Source organism: Nerophis ophidion, linkage group LG21 (assembly GCF_033978795.1).
Source record: "Nerophis ophidion isolate RoL-2023_Sa linkage group LG21, RoL_Noph_v1.0, whole genome shotgun sequence".
In the NCBI taxonomy this organism is placed as follows: domain Eukaryota; kingdom Metazoa; phylum Chordata; class Actinopteri; order Syngnathiformes; family Syngnathidae; genus Nerophis; species Nerophis ophidion.
In genome coordinates this window covers 3,029,073-3,046,861 of record NC_084631.1, presented here as the reverse complement: position 1 = coordinate 3,046,861, position 17,789 = coordinate 3,029,073, and the positions used below count along the sequence as shown (strand labels likewise).

The 17,789-nt window shown below is 36.0% G+C and overlaps 1 protein-coding gene across 2 annotated transcripts in view; it reads right to left on the bottom strand.

The window, feature by feature from the left end:
- LOC133539581 (ephrin type-A receptor 7-like) overlaps window positions 1-17,789 on the bottom strand; it is a 708,400-nt gene that overhangs the window by 137,709 nt on the left and 552,902 nt on the right. For both annotated transcript variants that reach the window (XM_061881603.1, XM_061881604.1), the window contains exon 6: window positions 6,825-6,949. In XM_061881603.1, the coding sequence (XP_061737587.1) occupies window positions 6,825-6,949 (125 nt within the window). The remainder of the gene's footprint in view (window positions 1-6,824; window positions 6,950-17,789) is intronic.

The following is a 17,789-nucleotide window of genomic DNA, read 5'->3' as shown; positions in this document are numbered from 1 at the left end:
AGTGCACAGGAAGCCAGTGCAGGTGAGCCAATAAACACAACAGAAAAAAATACCCAGAATCCCATGCATCCCTAACTATTTCGGGCTACATTATACCACCAAACCCCGGCCACCTCAACCGACGCACTGTTAATTAAAAATAAATGGGTTGATAAATGACTTTTATCTTTAATTATGATCACGATTTCTGGTTGTTAGGTCAGCAAAGAAGGTGTTACCGGCCTTGACGGCAAACCACTGTCCAGACCAAAGCCACCGGTTTGGCTTTAAAATAATGCTGAATGGGGAAAAAAATTAAAAATACTATGACCTAAAAAGACAAAAAGTGAGCCGTTGCTAGAAAACGTGCCGTATGTAAAGGGTGCAGGTGTGACAGATGTACGGTAGAATGACTGAGACAGAATATATATATGTGCCGTATGTAAAGGGTGCAGGTGTGACAGGTGTACGGTAGAATGACTGAGACAGAATATATATCTTGTTGACTACAGGGGGCGAGCAGAATCCTCACAGAGAAGCGGTGATGAGATATTTCAGTTTAAACTTCTCCAATCATGGACATTTTCAACATGCCGTCCCGTGAAATGTATTCCAATAAGTCTTCCATTCTGAGGTAAATATACACGGTGTTTACCTGGGTGAGGCGACCTCCGAGTATGACTCACCCCACTGTTCACGCTCAGAAGACGGCGCCGCACGCGGAATTAGAATGAAAGGATTTGGGCGTCACAATGGATTTATGCTGGCAGTCTACCAAAACTTTGTTTTAGCCGGGAAAAAAAAGCACTGAAGTTAATATTTGAGAGAAATACATCACAGGGTTGTGCAGGAAATGAACTCAAGCGAACGTTATTGCAAGTCAAACATTTCCTTTTTTAAAGGCAGTTTGGGATTTTTTTCCCAGTCTGTCGTCGCCTGATGATGACACCCAGGTCGGTCCGTGGCACAAACACCTGTCCCCTGTTGTCTTGCTTTGTGGATTTTTTTTCATACATGGAATAATTTCATGGAGATTTTTACTTGTTTTTTTCTGCAAAACTTGCTTTAGTTCCTGTGAGCAGCATCGGCTAAGTTCATTCACAATGCCATAAAGATAACTGCTAATTTAGCATTGCGCCAAACATAGTCATTGTGACAGATTCATGGTCATATTTCCTACAACGGCCGCATTATTTAAGTTTATATTCTAGCACGGGGTCCCAAAACATTTTTAATCAGGGGTCAGCATTGGGTGAAAAAAAATTGGCCGGATGCCGGCTGTGTGTGTGTGTGTGTGTGTGTGTGTGTGTGTGTATATATATATATATATGTATATATATATGGGGCAAAAAGGTATTTAGTCAGCCAGCGATTGTGCAAGTTCTCCCACTTAAAATGATGACAGAGGTCTGTCATTTTCATCATAGGTACACTTCAACTGGGAGAGACAGAATGTGAAAAAATAATCCAGGAATTCACATTGTAGGAATTTTAATGAATTTATTTGTAAATTATGGTGGAAAATAAGTATTTGGTCAACCATTCAAAGCTCAAAATCTCACGATACATGGCCCCATTCATTCTTTCCTTAACACGGATCAATCGTCCGGTCCCCTTAGCAGAAAAACAGCCCCAAAGCATGATGTTTCCACCCCCATGCTTCACAGTAGGTATGGTGTTCTTGGGATGCAACTCAGTATTCTTCTTCCTCCAAACACGACCAGTTGAGTTTATACCAAAAAGTTCTATTTTGGTTTCATCTGACCACATGACATTCTCCCAATCCTCTGCTGTATCATCCATGTATCCATTTTGGTATAAACTCAACTCGTCGTGTTTGGAGGAAGAAGAATACTGAGTGAGAACACCATACCTACTGTGAAGCATGGGGGTGGAAACATCATGCTTTGGGGCTGTTTTTCTGCTAAGGGCACAGGACGATTGATCCGTGTTAAGGAAATAATGAATGGGGCCATGTATCGTGAGATTTTCAGCCAAAACCTCCTTCCATCAGTGAGAGCTTTGAATGGTTGACCAAATACTTATTTTCCACCATCATTTACAAATAAATTATTTAAAATTCCAACAATGTGATTTTTTTCCACATTCTGTCTCTCACAGTTGAAGTGTACCTATGATGAAAATGACAGACCTCTGTCATCATTTGAAGTGGGAGAACTTGCACAATCGCTGGCTGACTAAATACTTTTTTGCCCCACTGTGTGTGTGTGTGTATATATATATACATATATATATATATATATATATATATATATATATATATACATACATACATACATATATATATATATGTAAAATAAATCTGGACTTTTTTCTGTCAAAATGTCTGAATTTTTTTTTTTTTGTCAAAACGTCTGGATTTTTTCTGTCAAAAATATGGATTTTTTTCCATCAAGAAGTCAGGATTTTTTTTTTTTTTTTTTTTTGGTCAAAACATCCGGATTTTTTCTGTCCAAAAATCTGGATTTTTTTTCATCAAAAAGTCGGGATTTTTTCCGTCAAAAATTCAAGATTTTTTTTGTTTTCAAAAAGTCTGGATTTTTATTAGGTCAAAAAGCCCAAATTTTTTCGGGCAAAAAGTCGAGATTTTTCCCATCAAAAAGTCAGGATTTTTTTTTTTTTGGTCAAAAATCTGGATTTTTCTGTCCAAAAATCTGGATTTTTTTTCGTCAAAAAATCGGGATTTTTTCCGTCAAAAATTCAAGATTTTATTTGTTGTCAAAAAGTCCGGATTTTTTTGATGTCAAAAAGTCCGGAATTTTTCCGTCAAAAAGTCTGGATTTTTTCCGTCAAAAAGTCTGGATTTTTTCCGTCAAAAAGTCTGGATTTTTTCCGTCAAAAAGTCTGGATTTTTTTTTTTTTTTTTTGTCAAAAAGTCTGGATTTTTTTTCCGTCAAAAAGTCTGGATTTTGTTTTCCGTCAAAAAGTCTGGATTTTTTTCCGTCAAAAAGTCCAAATGTGTCTGTTCTCCCTTTTCTATCTACACACTGTGTCTGCTTGTAAGTACTCTGTGATTGTGCGCTGCCGAACATGCTCCTCTGCTCGTAAAACCAGCAATGACGACACAGTCATGCCGTTAAAAATAAAAAGATAATAATTGGGTACTTTTTTGGCGCTACTTTTTCGAGGCGGTATAGTACCGAATAAGTACCACAATACTGTACTAGTACCGGCATACCGTACAACCCTACTGTAAACTATGTCAGAATTGAACCTGCAACTCCTGCTGCCAAGGCAAAGTCAAACCACGACACTACAACAGTACAATGCATCATGGTGGGGAATTTGTTTTTGTTATTGTCGACATTATTCTGTTTTGTCAGATTTCACAAAATAACTATTTTAATTATTATAAAATAACTGCCTTTTTCCAACCTACTTTTGTTTCTTTAGCTTGGCTTGTCCTCGGATCATCTTACTAATCATAATAATATGTCTTCATTGTTACCATTAAGTATTATAATTAGTCCATCTGCTGCTGTCTTTAAAAATGAGTGATGCCTCCGTTTCTAACTTTAATAGAGGGTCCTTGAACGCATCACAGTTATGTGCAATGAGATGCAAAAGGACAATTCATTTCCTTTCTGCCACAAATGTATTTATTAGATTTTTACCTTTCTTCTGCCACCTCATCTTTGTTGCAAAATGCTCAGAACTGGTATTTACTGACAAAATACCAATTCCAGCTGAACCAGGACAGGTATTGATCCACTTATTGATCCCACATGTTCCTGTCCAGCTGGTAACAATGCAGATAATCATACCATTACGTATGATTCTTTTCTTTTTTTTGAAGCATTTCTCTTCCTTTTTACTGGTGCCTTTGAGAAAATGTTTGAAAAAAAAAAAAGAAAGACATTTTCAACCACAACACCTTTGTAAAAATATAGCAAGTGTTCTGGTATGAAATTTCCGCCTTTATGTTCCAGGCCAGGTCTTTAAAAAGTTCCAATATTTGACCCATTTCGAAGCGCTTTTAGTACATTGATCAACCAATTTCAAGAATGTTCTTTGTATTTGAGAGCCCAGGGTTTAGTCCCCGTGAATCGATGTGCTCCTTTTTGACAGGTGTGTCAGTGGAAGAAGCCCAGCCCAATACTTTTTTTTTTAGGAAGGCTATTATTATAGAAGATGACAGTCTGCATGGATTGTGTCCAATCCAAATGGCTTTTATTGACTTAATGCCGCGCCTCGGTTTTAAAGTGCCGGTTTCGGTCATTGCAGAACAAAAAAAAAAAAGCTGCTAAGCTTTAGTGTGAAAATGTTAAATGCAGGGGTGTCCAAACTTTTTCCACAGAGGGCTGCACACGGAACAATTCAAACATGCAGGGGCCATTTTCATATTTTACATTTTCAAACCAAAATATAGGGATTTTTTAAAAATCTTTAGAGCTCCTGGGGAGCATAGAGTGTCTCAGTCACTAAAATAAAAAAAAATAGTCAAATTATTATTTTTTTTATTTATTTAATGCTTACAGTAAATCTCTATATGAACTTGAGGTTGATATAAAGTAAAACAAAAAAAGACAACTTTGTTTTTTATAGTAAAACTGAAATATGCAGTATTTAGATAGATAGATAGTACTTTATTGATTCCTTCAGGAGAGTTCCTTTATTTAGCAATCAAAGCCCTCAAAGATCAATAATGCAGGACACCATTGATTTTAATGATTTAATATTTTTGAGTAATCACAGTGAAAAGTGAAATAAAATCAGACTAAATATATTTGAGATTCGAAAGGTTCCCCACTCATAAAGTGATACATTTTTATTTTATTTTTTTTTTACTTTTAATTCTTAAATTTCAAGACCAACTTCTGATATATCTGTCGATTTTAAGTTTGAACTATTATTTTGTTTGTTTTATGCTCTTTTGTCAAAACTTTGATGTTTTTATAAGGCAACCACACAAAATATGCAATATTTTTTCCACATAAAACATTTTAAAGGGATAATTTTGAAGTAATAATATATTTTTTTTGTTCTTTTTTTGAGCAATGGAAAAAAAAAAGAAAATAAAGACAAAAGGAAAAAAAAAAAACTGCCTGCATGGCAGCTTTGTGTCAACATTGCCACTTTTTCTTATTAGATTTCATCTCATTCCACTTTTTTAAAATGTTTGTTTTTTATTTTTGCAATACTAATAATTTTGCCATTTTTGTAGAATGTGTGGACAACCCTGGTTTAATGATTAAAAATAATAATAATAATAATAATAATTAAAATATATTCCACAGCCCCAAACATTTCTTTTTGTTTTCTTGGCAACTCTTAGTTTGGTATTTTTTTTTTTTTTTTTTATCATATTTTGTGTTAAGAAATTTTTTTTTTTTTAAATATTTGAGAACACATTTTTTACAAAGCTTTTCAAGCCTCACTCAGACTCTTAAACCTTCTTTACATGTCCAATAAGTCCACATGTACAAGCATTTTATAAATAAATAAAATAAAAAAAAACCCCTGAAAGTTTTGGATTTAAATCTGATGGAAGTTTTCTTATTTGTTGCTTACTTTAAGCAGGAAATAACAAAATAAACCGTCATGTTATATTTGAATTTCTCTTCGACATTTTGACCCCAAAACAACTATTTTCATTAAGGCTAAGTCTACACTAAGCCTGGATAACTCCTTACACAAATAATTCTAGATTTAATAATTTCTAGAGATAATATCGGACCGTGGAAATTATCGGCCGAGAAATCCATAGAAATGTAATATTGGTTTTTCAAAAAAGTAAAATTTATGACTTTTTAAGACGCTGCTGTGTACACGGACGTATTTAGAAGTGCAGAGCGTCAATAAACCTTGAATGCACATAATATCTACGGCTTTTCACACACACACACACACACACACACACACACACACACACACACACACACACAAGTGAATGCAATCCATACTTGGTCAACAGCCATACAGGTCACACTGAGGGTGGCCGTATAAACAACTTTAACATTGTTACAAATATGCGCCACACTGTGAACCCACACAGAACAAGAATGACAAACACATTTTGGGAGAACATGTAACGTGTTTATGTGTGCATTGTACTGAGGTTTTTTTCCCCACTCCAGACGCCTGGATTGTATTTTTTTACTCATTTTCCTCCCCGGCGTTTTACCTTTTCCTATCTTTTACGTGGCGACGCATCAGCGTTCTGTTTCTGTAACCCTGTACACTGTTTGTTTGTCTAATATTGAACGGGATTGTGCTGTAAACAAACATTTCTTTGTACAATAAAGACCTAGCTAGCTACCTAAAGGAACTCGCAGAGAGACGACTCTTACCTCAAAACACCTTTAATAGAATAGAATATACTTTTTTGTCATTATATTTGCATATAATGAGATTAAAGACTCCAATTTAAGGTGCGGTTGTGGGAACAAGTATGGGGTAAAATAAATAACACAAGAGGTAATAAAGGAAAAACGGTGAATTTTGTGAATTATATTTATATAGCGCTTTTCTCTAGTGACTCAAAGCGCTTTACATAGTGAAACCTAATATCTAAGTTACATTTCAAGCAGTGTGGGTGGCACTGGGAGCAGGTGGGTAAAGTGCCTTGCCCAAGGACACAACGGCAGTGACTAGGATGGCGGAAGCGGGAATCAAACCTGCAACCCTCAAGTTGCTGGCACAGCCGCTCTACCAACCGAGCTATGCCGCCCCAATTGACTAACAATTGAAATAAACAGACTAATATCTAATAAAAATAACAAGCAATCCTGTACAATATACAAAACACTATAGAATGACAAAATACTGTACAATATTAATTAATTATTAATACAAATTAAGTCGAGGTAAACAATTAGACTTACCTTCTCATAGTACTTGACTTCATATTCCGTCCTGCTGCTGTTTGGCGACGACGGCTGCCTCCACACCAGCGTGATGCTCTTCTCCTCGATCTTCTCGGCTCGGAGTTGACTGACCAGAGATGACGCTAAAAAAAGGCAGGAAGGAAGAATAAATACATTTAAAAAGTCATGTTTCATGTGTGGCGTTTTGTGCATAAAGTTCATTTAATACAGGGAATTTTTTAAAGGCCCAACGGCACATTCTAAAAATACGATTAAAAAAACACAAAACATAAAAATTGGTAAAAAAGAGCAAAGAGGTGACATTTAACAGGAAAATGTTGCAAATTTGACTGTAATAACACAAAGCTGCCATGCAGGCTGTTTCTTTCTTTTAAAAAAAATAACAATAACAATCAATGAATTATTGACCTATTCAAGGCTCCAATTACATCATATTAAATATTACACTTTGAGATATTTTTGGTGTAAAATGTTGCATATTTTGTTTGTTTTATGCTCTTTTTTGAAAACTGATGTTTTTATAAGGCAACCACACAAAATATGCAATATTTTTTCCACATAAAACATTTTAAAGGGATAATTTTGAAGTAATAATAGATTTTTTTTGTTCTTTTTTTGAGCAATGGAAAAAAAAAAGAAAATAAAGACAAAAGGAACAAAAAAAACTGCCTGCATGGCAGCTTTGTGTCAACATTGCCACTTTTTCTCATTAGATTTCATCTCATTCCACTTTTTTAAAATGTTTTTTTTTAATTTTTGCAATACTAATAATTTTGCCATTTTTGTAGAATGTGTGGAACAACCCTGGTTTAATGATTAAAAATAATAATAATAATAATAATTAAAATATATTCCACAGCCCCAAATATTTCCTTTTTTTTTTCTTGGCAACTCTTAGTTTGGCATTTATTTTTTTTACATTATTTTTTAAACTGTTACGCCTGTTCGGCATTGTGATGCCGGGTTCGATTCCCTCCTGGATGCGTCAACAAGTGAACACAGCAAAGGTAAGATATAAACAATTTCCATCCATCCATCCATCTTCTTCCGCTTATCCGAGGTCGGGTCGCGGGGGCAGCAGCCTAAGCAGGGAAGCCCAGACTTCCCTCTCCCCAGCCACTTCGTCTAGCTCTTCCCGGGGGATCCCGAGGCGTTCCCAGGCCAGCCGGGAGACATAGTCTTCCCAACGTGTCCTGGGTCTTCCCCGTGGCCTCCTACCAACAATTTATTTAACGAAAAGGAACTATGAAACAAAACACTGGTGCTAATGAAAACCAAAGCAAAGACGCTAGCATAAAAGCTAGGATATACAAAAATGAGAACTAAACTGGCACATTAAAGAGTAAAACAAAACATAGCATGAGAGCTGGAACAAACAAATGGCTGAGCATGAAAAGCTAGCGTGCGGGCGTAACTTGTTGCGTGAAAGCAAATTTGGATCTCAGACTGAACAACAGAAGAAGCAGGCTTATGTAAGGCAGGTGATTAGTGAGGACAGGTGTGCAGGGCCGTGAGAAACAGGTGAAAACAGATAAGCTAGCACGGTGACCGACTTAAACAGGAAATAATAGGATCAGATGGAGGGTGAAAATAAAAATGGAAACAATAAACAATAATATGTGGAGGATCCAAAAAGCGGATCTCAACAAAAACCAACAAACAAAAAACATAAACAACAATAAAACTTGTAATTGACGGATGGATCTGAAGTTGATCTCGAGATTATTGTGTTAAAGTAAACAAAATAATTATAATTAATTTTTTAACACTTTAATGAGTGGGACCAAAATAATAATGAATTAAAACCAATGTTGTTATGACTTATTGACCTTTTTAAAGATACACTTATTATATAACCTAAAATATTCCAGTTAAAAATGTTATTGGGTGAAAATATTGCATATTTTGTGTTTTTTCTATAAAAAAATGGTTTTCTTTGACAAAAAGAGCATACAACTTAATTTTGTTTAAATGTTATATCGACAGATAGTCCTAATGTTGATCTAGACCAGGGGTCACCAAGGCGGTGCCCGTAAGGACCAGATGTTCTAAAAATAGCTCAAATAGCAGCACTTACCAGTGAGCTGCCTCTATTTTTTAAATTGTATTTATTTACTAGCAAGCTGGTCTTGTTTTGCTCGACATTTTTAATTCTAAGAGAGACAAAACTCAAATAGAATTTGAAAATCCAAGAACATATTTTAAAGACTTGGTCTTCACTTGTTTGAATAAATTCATTTATTTTTTTACTTTGCTTCTTATAACTTTCAGAAAGACAATTTTAGAGAAAATACAACCTTAAAAATGATTTTAGGATTTTTAAACACATATACCTTTTTACCTTTTAAATTCCTTCCTCTTCTTTCCTGACAATTTAAATCAATGTTCAAGTATATTTTATTTTTTTTTATTGTAAAGAATAATAAATACATTTAATTCTTCATTTTAGCTTCTGTTTTTTTCGACAAAGAATATTTGTGAAATATTTCTTATTATGGTTAAAATTCCAAAAAATTATTCTGACAAATCTAGAAAATCTGTAGAATCAAATTTAAATCTTATTTCAAAGTCTTTTGGATTTCTTTTAACATTTTTGTTCTGGAAAATCTAGAAGAAATAAGGATTTGTCTTTGTTAGAAATATAGCTTGGTCCAATTTGTTATATATTCTAACAAAGTGCAGATTGGATTTTAACCTATTTAAAACATGTCAGCAAAATTCTAAAATTAATCTTAATAAGGAAAAATTACTAATGATGTTCCATAAATTATCTTTTGAATTATTTTTTTAAATATTCTAATTAGCTAGTTTTTTTTCTTCTTTTTTCTGGTTGAATTTTGAATTTTAAAGAGTAAAAATTGAAGATAAATTATGCTGCAAAATTCAATTTTCGTTTTTTTCCTGTTTTTTTCCTTTTTTAAACTGGTCAATTAAGTGTTTTTTTTCATCATTTATTCTCTACAAAAAACTTCCGTAAAAGGAAAAAAAATGTACCACGGAATGACAGACAGAAATACCCATTTTTTATATATAGAAATGTATTTATATAAAGGTAAATTGAGCAAATTGGCTATTTCTGGCAATTTATTTAAGTGTGTATCAAACTGGTAGCCCTTGGCATTAATCAGTACCCAAGAAGTAGCTCTTGCTTTCAAAAAGGTTGCTGACCCCTGCTCTAGAGATTCAAGCCTATAATAATAATAATAGTAATAGTAATACTGAATAATGACAACATTTTAATATTTTTTGACCAAAACCCTAAGCTTGAGTGGAGGCTTAAATCTACATTTTTATACATATATTGTATAAAAAAAATATCAAAATGGCCCCAGCTTGCTTTGATTTGTCAGTGTGTGGCCCTCAGTGGAAAAAGTTTGGACACCCCCAAAGACATTGGAAGCACTTACTCTGCCGCACTTAAAAACTTGACAGTGTAACAAATGTATCCTCTTTTATTTTGAAAAAAAAAACAGTCATTGATTTATTCAGCATGCAGTTCTGGACGAGAAAGAAAAATACTGTTTTGTGTTTGAGGACAGATGGGAGCCAATATTGCACTCGAAAGGAAGAAAAAGTGAGCAGGACAGAAATAATGGATTAGTTATTCAAGAGACCGTGTGTGTGTGTGTGTGTGTGTGTGTTCTTGTATTTCTACCCTTCTTGAGACATCAACGAGGAAAAGTACCCAATACGGAAAACCATTGCATCTAATAGAGAGCCAAATACTAGAGTCCGTGAACATTGCTCCAAAGTCAGGATTTTTCGCTGATTTAAAGTGCATGCAGAAGTAAACCTTGACAGGTACTCAGGCAGCGATATATGATCAAACAAGACGGCAGTTAAAGAAGGACTTCCCTATTCATCCCCCGAAAAATCCTGACGTAAGACAAGTCTCATATGTGACTATAGGATGAACAAATACATTACGGTAATAAGAATATGGTGGCCATTAACAGTTAGATCAGACAGTCGGGGGCGACCGGTGGGAGGAGGCAAGAGAGTCCGCAGTTGCAGGAAGAACGACGTAAACTCTCCGCTCATGTCTACGGTAAGAACCCGACTTATTGCCACCATTTTGTTACCGAAACCTGCCGGTTGACATGTGGTAGGGAACCATGTTCGCTTGACCGCTCTTTTCCATAGTAAAGCTTTACCGTCAGCTTTCGGGAACGTCCAGCTATCCATCCATTTTCTACCGCTTATTCCCTTTCGGGGTCGCGGGGGGGGGGGGCGCTGGTGCCTATCTCAGCTACATTTCAGGAACGTAAACGAGGAAACACCGTCTGTGTTTGTGTTGCTAAAGGCGGCCGCAATACACCGCTTCCCACCTTCATCTTTCTTCTTTGACGTCTCCATTATTAATTGAACAAAATTGCAAAAGATTCAACAACACAGATGTCCAGAATGTAATGAATACAAGAATGTGTGTGTTTATGTGTGTGTGTGTGTGTGTGTGTGTGTGTGTGTGTGTGTGTGTGTGTGTGTGTGTGTGTGTGTGTGTGTGTGTGTGTGTGTGTGTGTGTGTCTGACAATAGATCAATGCAGATATGGATTGACTGACAAGTCCACATCGACATCGGACTAAAGGATGGGGACTCTCCCAATTTTCCCCCTCCGAGTGTCTCAATTGAAGTGACAATTTTTATTTGTTTTTTTGTTTCCCCCGACTCAAGAAGCAAACGAGGAAACATTGGCTGTGTTTGTGTTGCTAAAAGCGGCCGCAATACACCGCTTCCCACCTACATCTTTCTTCTTTGACGTCTCCATTATTAACTGAACAAAATTGCAAAAGATTCAGCAATACAGATGTCCAGAATGTAATGAATACAAGAATGTGTGTGTGTGTGTGTGTGTGTGTGTGTGTGTGTGTGTCTGACAATAGATCAATGCAGATATGGATTGACTGACAAGTCCACATCGACATCAGACTAAAGGATGGGGACTCTCCCAATTTTCCCCCTCCGAGTGTCTCAATTGAAGTGACATTTTTTTTTTTTTGTTTCCCCCGACTCAAGAAGCAAACGACGAAACATTGGCTGTGTTTGTGTTGCTAAAAGCGGCCGCAATACACCGCTTCCCACCTACATCTTTCTTCTTTGACGTCTCCATTATTAACTGAACAAAATTGCAAAAGATTCAGCAACACAGATGTCCGGAATGTAATGAATACAAGACTGTGTGTGTGTGTGTGTGTGTGTATGTGTGTGTCTGACAATAGATCAATGCAGATATGGATTCACTGACAAGTCCACATCGTCATCAGACTAAAGGATGGGGACTCTCCCAATTTCCCCCCTCTGAGTGTCTCAATTAAAGTGACATTTTTTTTTGTTTGTCTCCCCTGACTCAAAAAGCAAACGAGGAAACATTGGCTGTGTTTGTGTTGCTAAAAGCGGCCGCAATACACCGCTTCCCACCTACATCTTTCTTCTTTGACGTCTCCATTATTAACTGAACAAAATTGCAAAAGATTCAGCAACACAGATGTCCAGAATGTAATGAATACACGAATATGTGTGTGTGTGTGTGTGTATGTGTGTGTGTGTGTGTGTGTGTGTGTGTGTGTGTGTGTCTGACAATAGATCAATGCAGATATGGATTGACTGACAAGTCCACATCGACATCAGACTAAAGGATGGGGACTCTCCCAATTTTCCCCCTCCGAGTGTCTCAATTGAAGTGACATTTTTTGTTTTTTTTTTGTTTCCCCCGACTCAAGAAGCAAACGAGGAAACATCGGCTGTGTTTGTGTTGCTAAAAGCGGCCGCAATACACCGCTTCCCACCTACATCTTTCTTCTTTGACGTCTCCACTATTAACTGAACAAAATTGCAAAAGATTCAGCAACACAGATGTCCAGAATGTAATGAAAACAAGAATGTGTGTGTGTGTGTGTGTGTGTGTGTGTGACAATAGATCAATGCAGATATGGATTGACTGACAAGTCCACATCGACATCAGACTAAAGGATGGGGACTCTCCCAATTTTCCCCCTCCGAGTGTCTCATTTGAAGTGACATTTTTTGTTTTTTTTGTTTCCCCCGACTCAAGAAGCAAAGACAGATTACTCATCTCTTATTGATTCCTAATTACATAAGACGAGCCAGTGTTTATCAAATTTATAAATGCTGGGAGTGAAGGCACTGACGTGGATTCAATATGAAAATGAGTATTTCTCCTCCACCTGGCAACAAGTGGTGTAATAATACCAGGTATGAGAGAACAGCTCTACCCACTCAACGGCTAATTAGCCCCCCGTTTAATGAAGTCGCAACATGCACTGTCACTCACATGACTATTATTAATAAAGAGGCGGGGTTGCTTTGTCAGGACGAATTTATGCTTTATTGTTTTTTTATTCTAGTACAGAATCATAGTCATTACTGCTTTTGAAGCGCCAAATACAGTGGGGCAAAAAAGTATTTAGTCAGCCAGCGATTGTGCAAGTTCTCCCACTTCAAAGGATGACAGAGATCTGTCATTTTCATCATAGGTACACTTCAACTGTGAGAGACAGAATGTGGGGAAAAAAATCCAGGAATTCACATTGTAGGAATTTTAAATGATTTATTTGTAATTTATGGTGGAAAATAAGTATTTGGTCAACCATTCAAAGGAGGTTTTGGCTCCAAATCTCAGGATACATGGCCCCATTCATTCTTTCCTTAACACGGATCAATCGTCCTGTCCCCTTAGCAGAAAAACAGCCCCAAAGCATGATGTTTCCACCCCCATGCTTCACAGTAGGTATGGTGTTCTCACTCAGTATTCTTCTTCCTCCAAACACCACCAGTTGAGTTTATACCAAAATGGATACATGGATGATACAGCAGAGGATTGGGAGAATGTCATGTGGTCAGATGAAACCAAAATAGACCTTTTTGGTATAAACTCAACTCCTCGTGTTTGGAGGAAGAAGAATACTGAGTTGCATTCCAAGAACACCATACCTACTGTGAAGCATGGGGGTGGAAACATCATGCTTTGGGGCTGTTTTTCTGCTAAGGGGACAGGACGATTGATCCGTGTTAAGGAAAGAATGAATGGGGCCATGTATCGTGAGATTTTGATTCAAAACCTCCTTCCATCAGTGAGATACTTATTTTCAACCATAATTTACAAATAAATTCTTTAAAATTCCTACAATGTGAATTCCTGGGATTTTTTTCCACATTCTGTCTCTCACAGTTGAAGTGTACCTATGATGAAAATGACAGACCTCTGTCATCCTTTGAAGTGGGAGAACTTGCACAATCGCTGGCTGACTAAATACTTCTTTGCCCCACTCAAAATCTCACGATACATGGCCCCATTCATTCTTTCCTTAACACGGATCAATCGTCATGTCTCCTTAGCAGAAAAACAGCCCAAAAGCATGATGTTTCCACCCCCATGCTTCACAGTAGGTGTGGTGCTCTTGGGATGCAACTCAGTATTCTTCTTCCTCCAAACACGACAAGTTGAGTTTATACCAAAAATAATCTATTTTGGTATAGTGTTTGGAGGAAGAAGAATGAATGGGGCCATGTATCGTGAGATCTGTCTGGCATCGAAAATGTGTGGCGCAATACGAAGCGTAAAATACGACAGCGGAGACCCCGGACTGTTGAACGACTGAAGCTCTACATAAAACAAGAATGGGAAAGAATTCCACTTTCAAAGCTTCAACAATTAGTTTCCTCAGTTCCCAAACGTTTATTGAGTGTTGTTAAAAGAAAAGGTGATGTAACACAGTGGTGAACATGCCCTTTCCCAACTACTTTGGCACGTGTTGCAGCCATGAAATTCTAAGTTAATTATTATTTGCATAAAAATAGAAAATAATGTTTATGAATTTGAACATCAAATATGTTGTCTTTGTAGTGCATTCAACTGAATATGGCTTGAAAAGGATTTGCAAATAATTCTATTCTGTTTATATTTACATCTAACACCATTTCCCAACTCATATGGAAACGGGGTTTGTAACTAAAAATAAAGTATTTTTTACTGTAATAAGCAACTAATTAATGGTTATGTTATGTTAATTATGTTCCCCATACTTAAGTGCTACCCTAGTTTTTTCCCCTATTGTCCTTTCCGCTGCTGCCATCAGTGACGTTGAAAGTTAAAACTTCTTTGCAGCTGCCGTCCCGCCTTCCTGCTCATCTTTTTTCCTCCTGACCTTTAACCGACATTTCATCTATTTCCTTGATGGCAAGCGCCGCACTTCAATATGTCGGACCTGTCACTCACGCGGGAGGAAAATATTTCACACGGGCAAAGGGAAATAATCTGACGCTCTATATCTCCCTCCCTTGATAAGATGTAGGATAATGGTCCATTAAGGAATCCTTCCAATCCGTCTATATTTGTGTCCTCCTATATCTTTTCGTGACATAACTTTTTTTTATTACTAACGGAAAATTCAGTGTTTGTTTTTTTTTTTTTTTTTTTTAATGGCGCCAGAAACGCTTATTGATGTTTGAAGATGATTGATATGGCTGACAGGAGGCGGGGGAAAAAAACACCCTATGATGGTTTGATTCTTTGTCCTGTGCTCCACTGTTTTTAATAAGATTTTTGTATTTTATTTTGAATTATTATATTAGAAATATTAGACATTAAATATTAGAAAATTAATTAAAACATTTATTTTTTGTAACTAAACACTGTTTCCATATGAGTTGGGAAATTGTGTTGGATGTAAATATAAACAGAATACAATGATTTGCAAATCCTTTTCAAGCCATATTCAGTTGAATATGCTACAAAGACAACATATTTGATGTTCAAACTGATAAACTTTATTTATTTTTTTGCAAATAATAATTAACTTTAGAATTTGATGCCAGCAACACGTGACAAAAAAGTTGAAAAAGGTGGCAATAAATACTGATAAAGTTGAGAAATGCTCATCAAACACTTATATGGAACATCCCACAGGTGTGCAGGCTAATTGGGAACAGGTGGGTGCCATGATTGGCTATAAAAGAAGCTTCCATGAAATGCTAAGTCATTCACAAACAAGGATGGGGTGAGGGTCACCACTTTGTAAGCAAATTGTCGAACAGTTTTAGAACAACATTTCTCAACGAGCTATTGCAAGAAATTTAGGGGTCGGTAAAATCATCAAAAAGTTCAGAGAATCTGGAGAAATCACTGCACGTAAGCGATGATATTACGGACTTTTGATCCCTCAGAAGGTACTGCGTCAAAAACTGACATCGGTGTGTAAAAGATATCACCACATGGGCTCAGGAACACTTCATAAAACCACTGTCAGTCACTACAGTTGGTCGCTACATCTGTAAGTGCAAGTTAAAACTCTACTATGCAAAGCCAAGCCCATTTATCAACAACACCCAGGAACGCCGCCGGCTTTGCTGGGGCCCAAGCTTACCTAAGATGGACTGATGCAAAGTGGAAAAGTTTTCTGTGGTCTGATGAGTCCACATTTCAAATTATATTTGGAAACAGAGGACGTGGTGTCCTCCAGAACAAAGAGGAAAATAACGATTCTGATTGTTATAGGCGCAAAGTTCAAAAGCCAGCATGTGTGATGGTATGGGGGTGTATTAGTGCCCAAGGCATGGGTAACTTACACATCTGTGAAGGCACCATTAATGCTGAAAGGTACATACAGGTTTTGGAGCAACATATGTTGTCATCCAAGCAACGTTATCATGGACGCCCCTGCTTATTTCAGCAAGACAATGCCAAGCCACGTGTTACAACAGTGTGGCTTCGTAGTAAAAGAGTGCGGGTACTTTCCTGATGTGAGTTCAAACTCTGCTCGAATCATATATATATATATATATATATATAAAAAACCAACATTAAAACCACTGTCGGTAACGACAGTCGGTCGCTACATCTGTAAGTGCAAGTCAAAGCTCTAACTTTCTATAGCGAAAGCCATTTATCAACAACATCCAGAAACGCCGCCGGCTTCTCTGGGCCCGAGATCATCTAAGATGGACTGATGCAAAGTGAAAAAGTGTTCTGTGGTCTGACGAGTCCACATTTTAAATATTTTTTAGAGATATTTGGAAAATATATATATATGTATATGTATATATATGTATATGTATATATATATATATATGTATATGTATATATATATAGATATATGTATATGTATATATATATATATATAATTATATACATATTTATATAAATACATATACATATATGCACATATATAGATATATACACACACACACACACATATATATATATACATATATACACACACATTTTTATATATATACACACATACACAAACACACACATATATATATATATATATATACATACATACACACACACACACATACACACACACAAATACACGCACACACACATATACAGTATATATATAAAAAATTATATACATATATATAAATAAATATAAATATATGCACATATATATATATATATATATATATATATATATATATATATATATATATATATATATACACAAACACATTTTTATATATATACACACACACACATATATATATATATGTGTGTATATACACCCACACATACACATATACATACATACATGCATACATATATATATATGTATATATATATGTATGTATGTATGTATGTATATATATCAACAGTAAGGTGTTTCAATGACACTTTTACAAATGTATACAGCAGGTAATTATCACAAATCCAATCATTATAATAAATATCCTAATCCAGGCATATTTTAAATGCAAAACCGCAGGCATGACCATGAATGCACTGGAAGAAAGTACAGAAATAAAGAGGCAAATCATTCTTCATGAATAACGAGCGTAATATTTTCATGAAAATTAGTAGGAAATGACTGCCAAATCCCTCATTAGATGCCTAACATGCAACATGTGTTCCATGCAAATCCACAACTGTTCTGATGCATTCAAAAGAAGAATGAATAATTAGTATTCATGCATGTTCTGATGCATTCAAAAGAAGTATGAA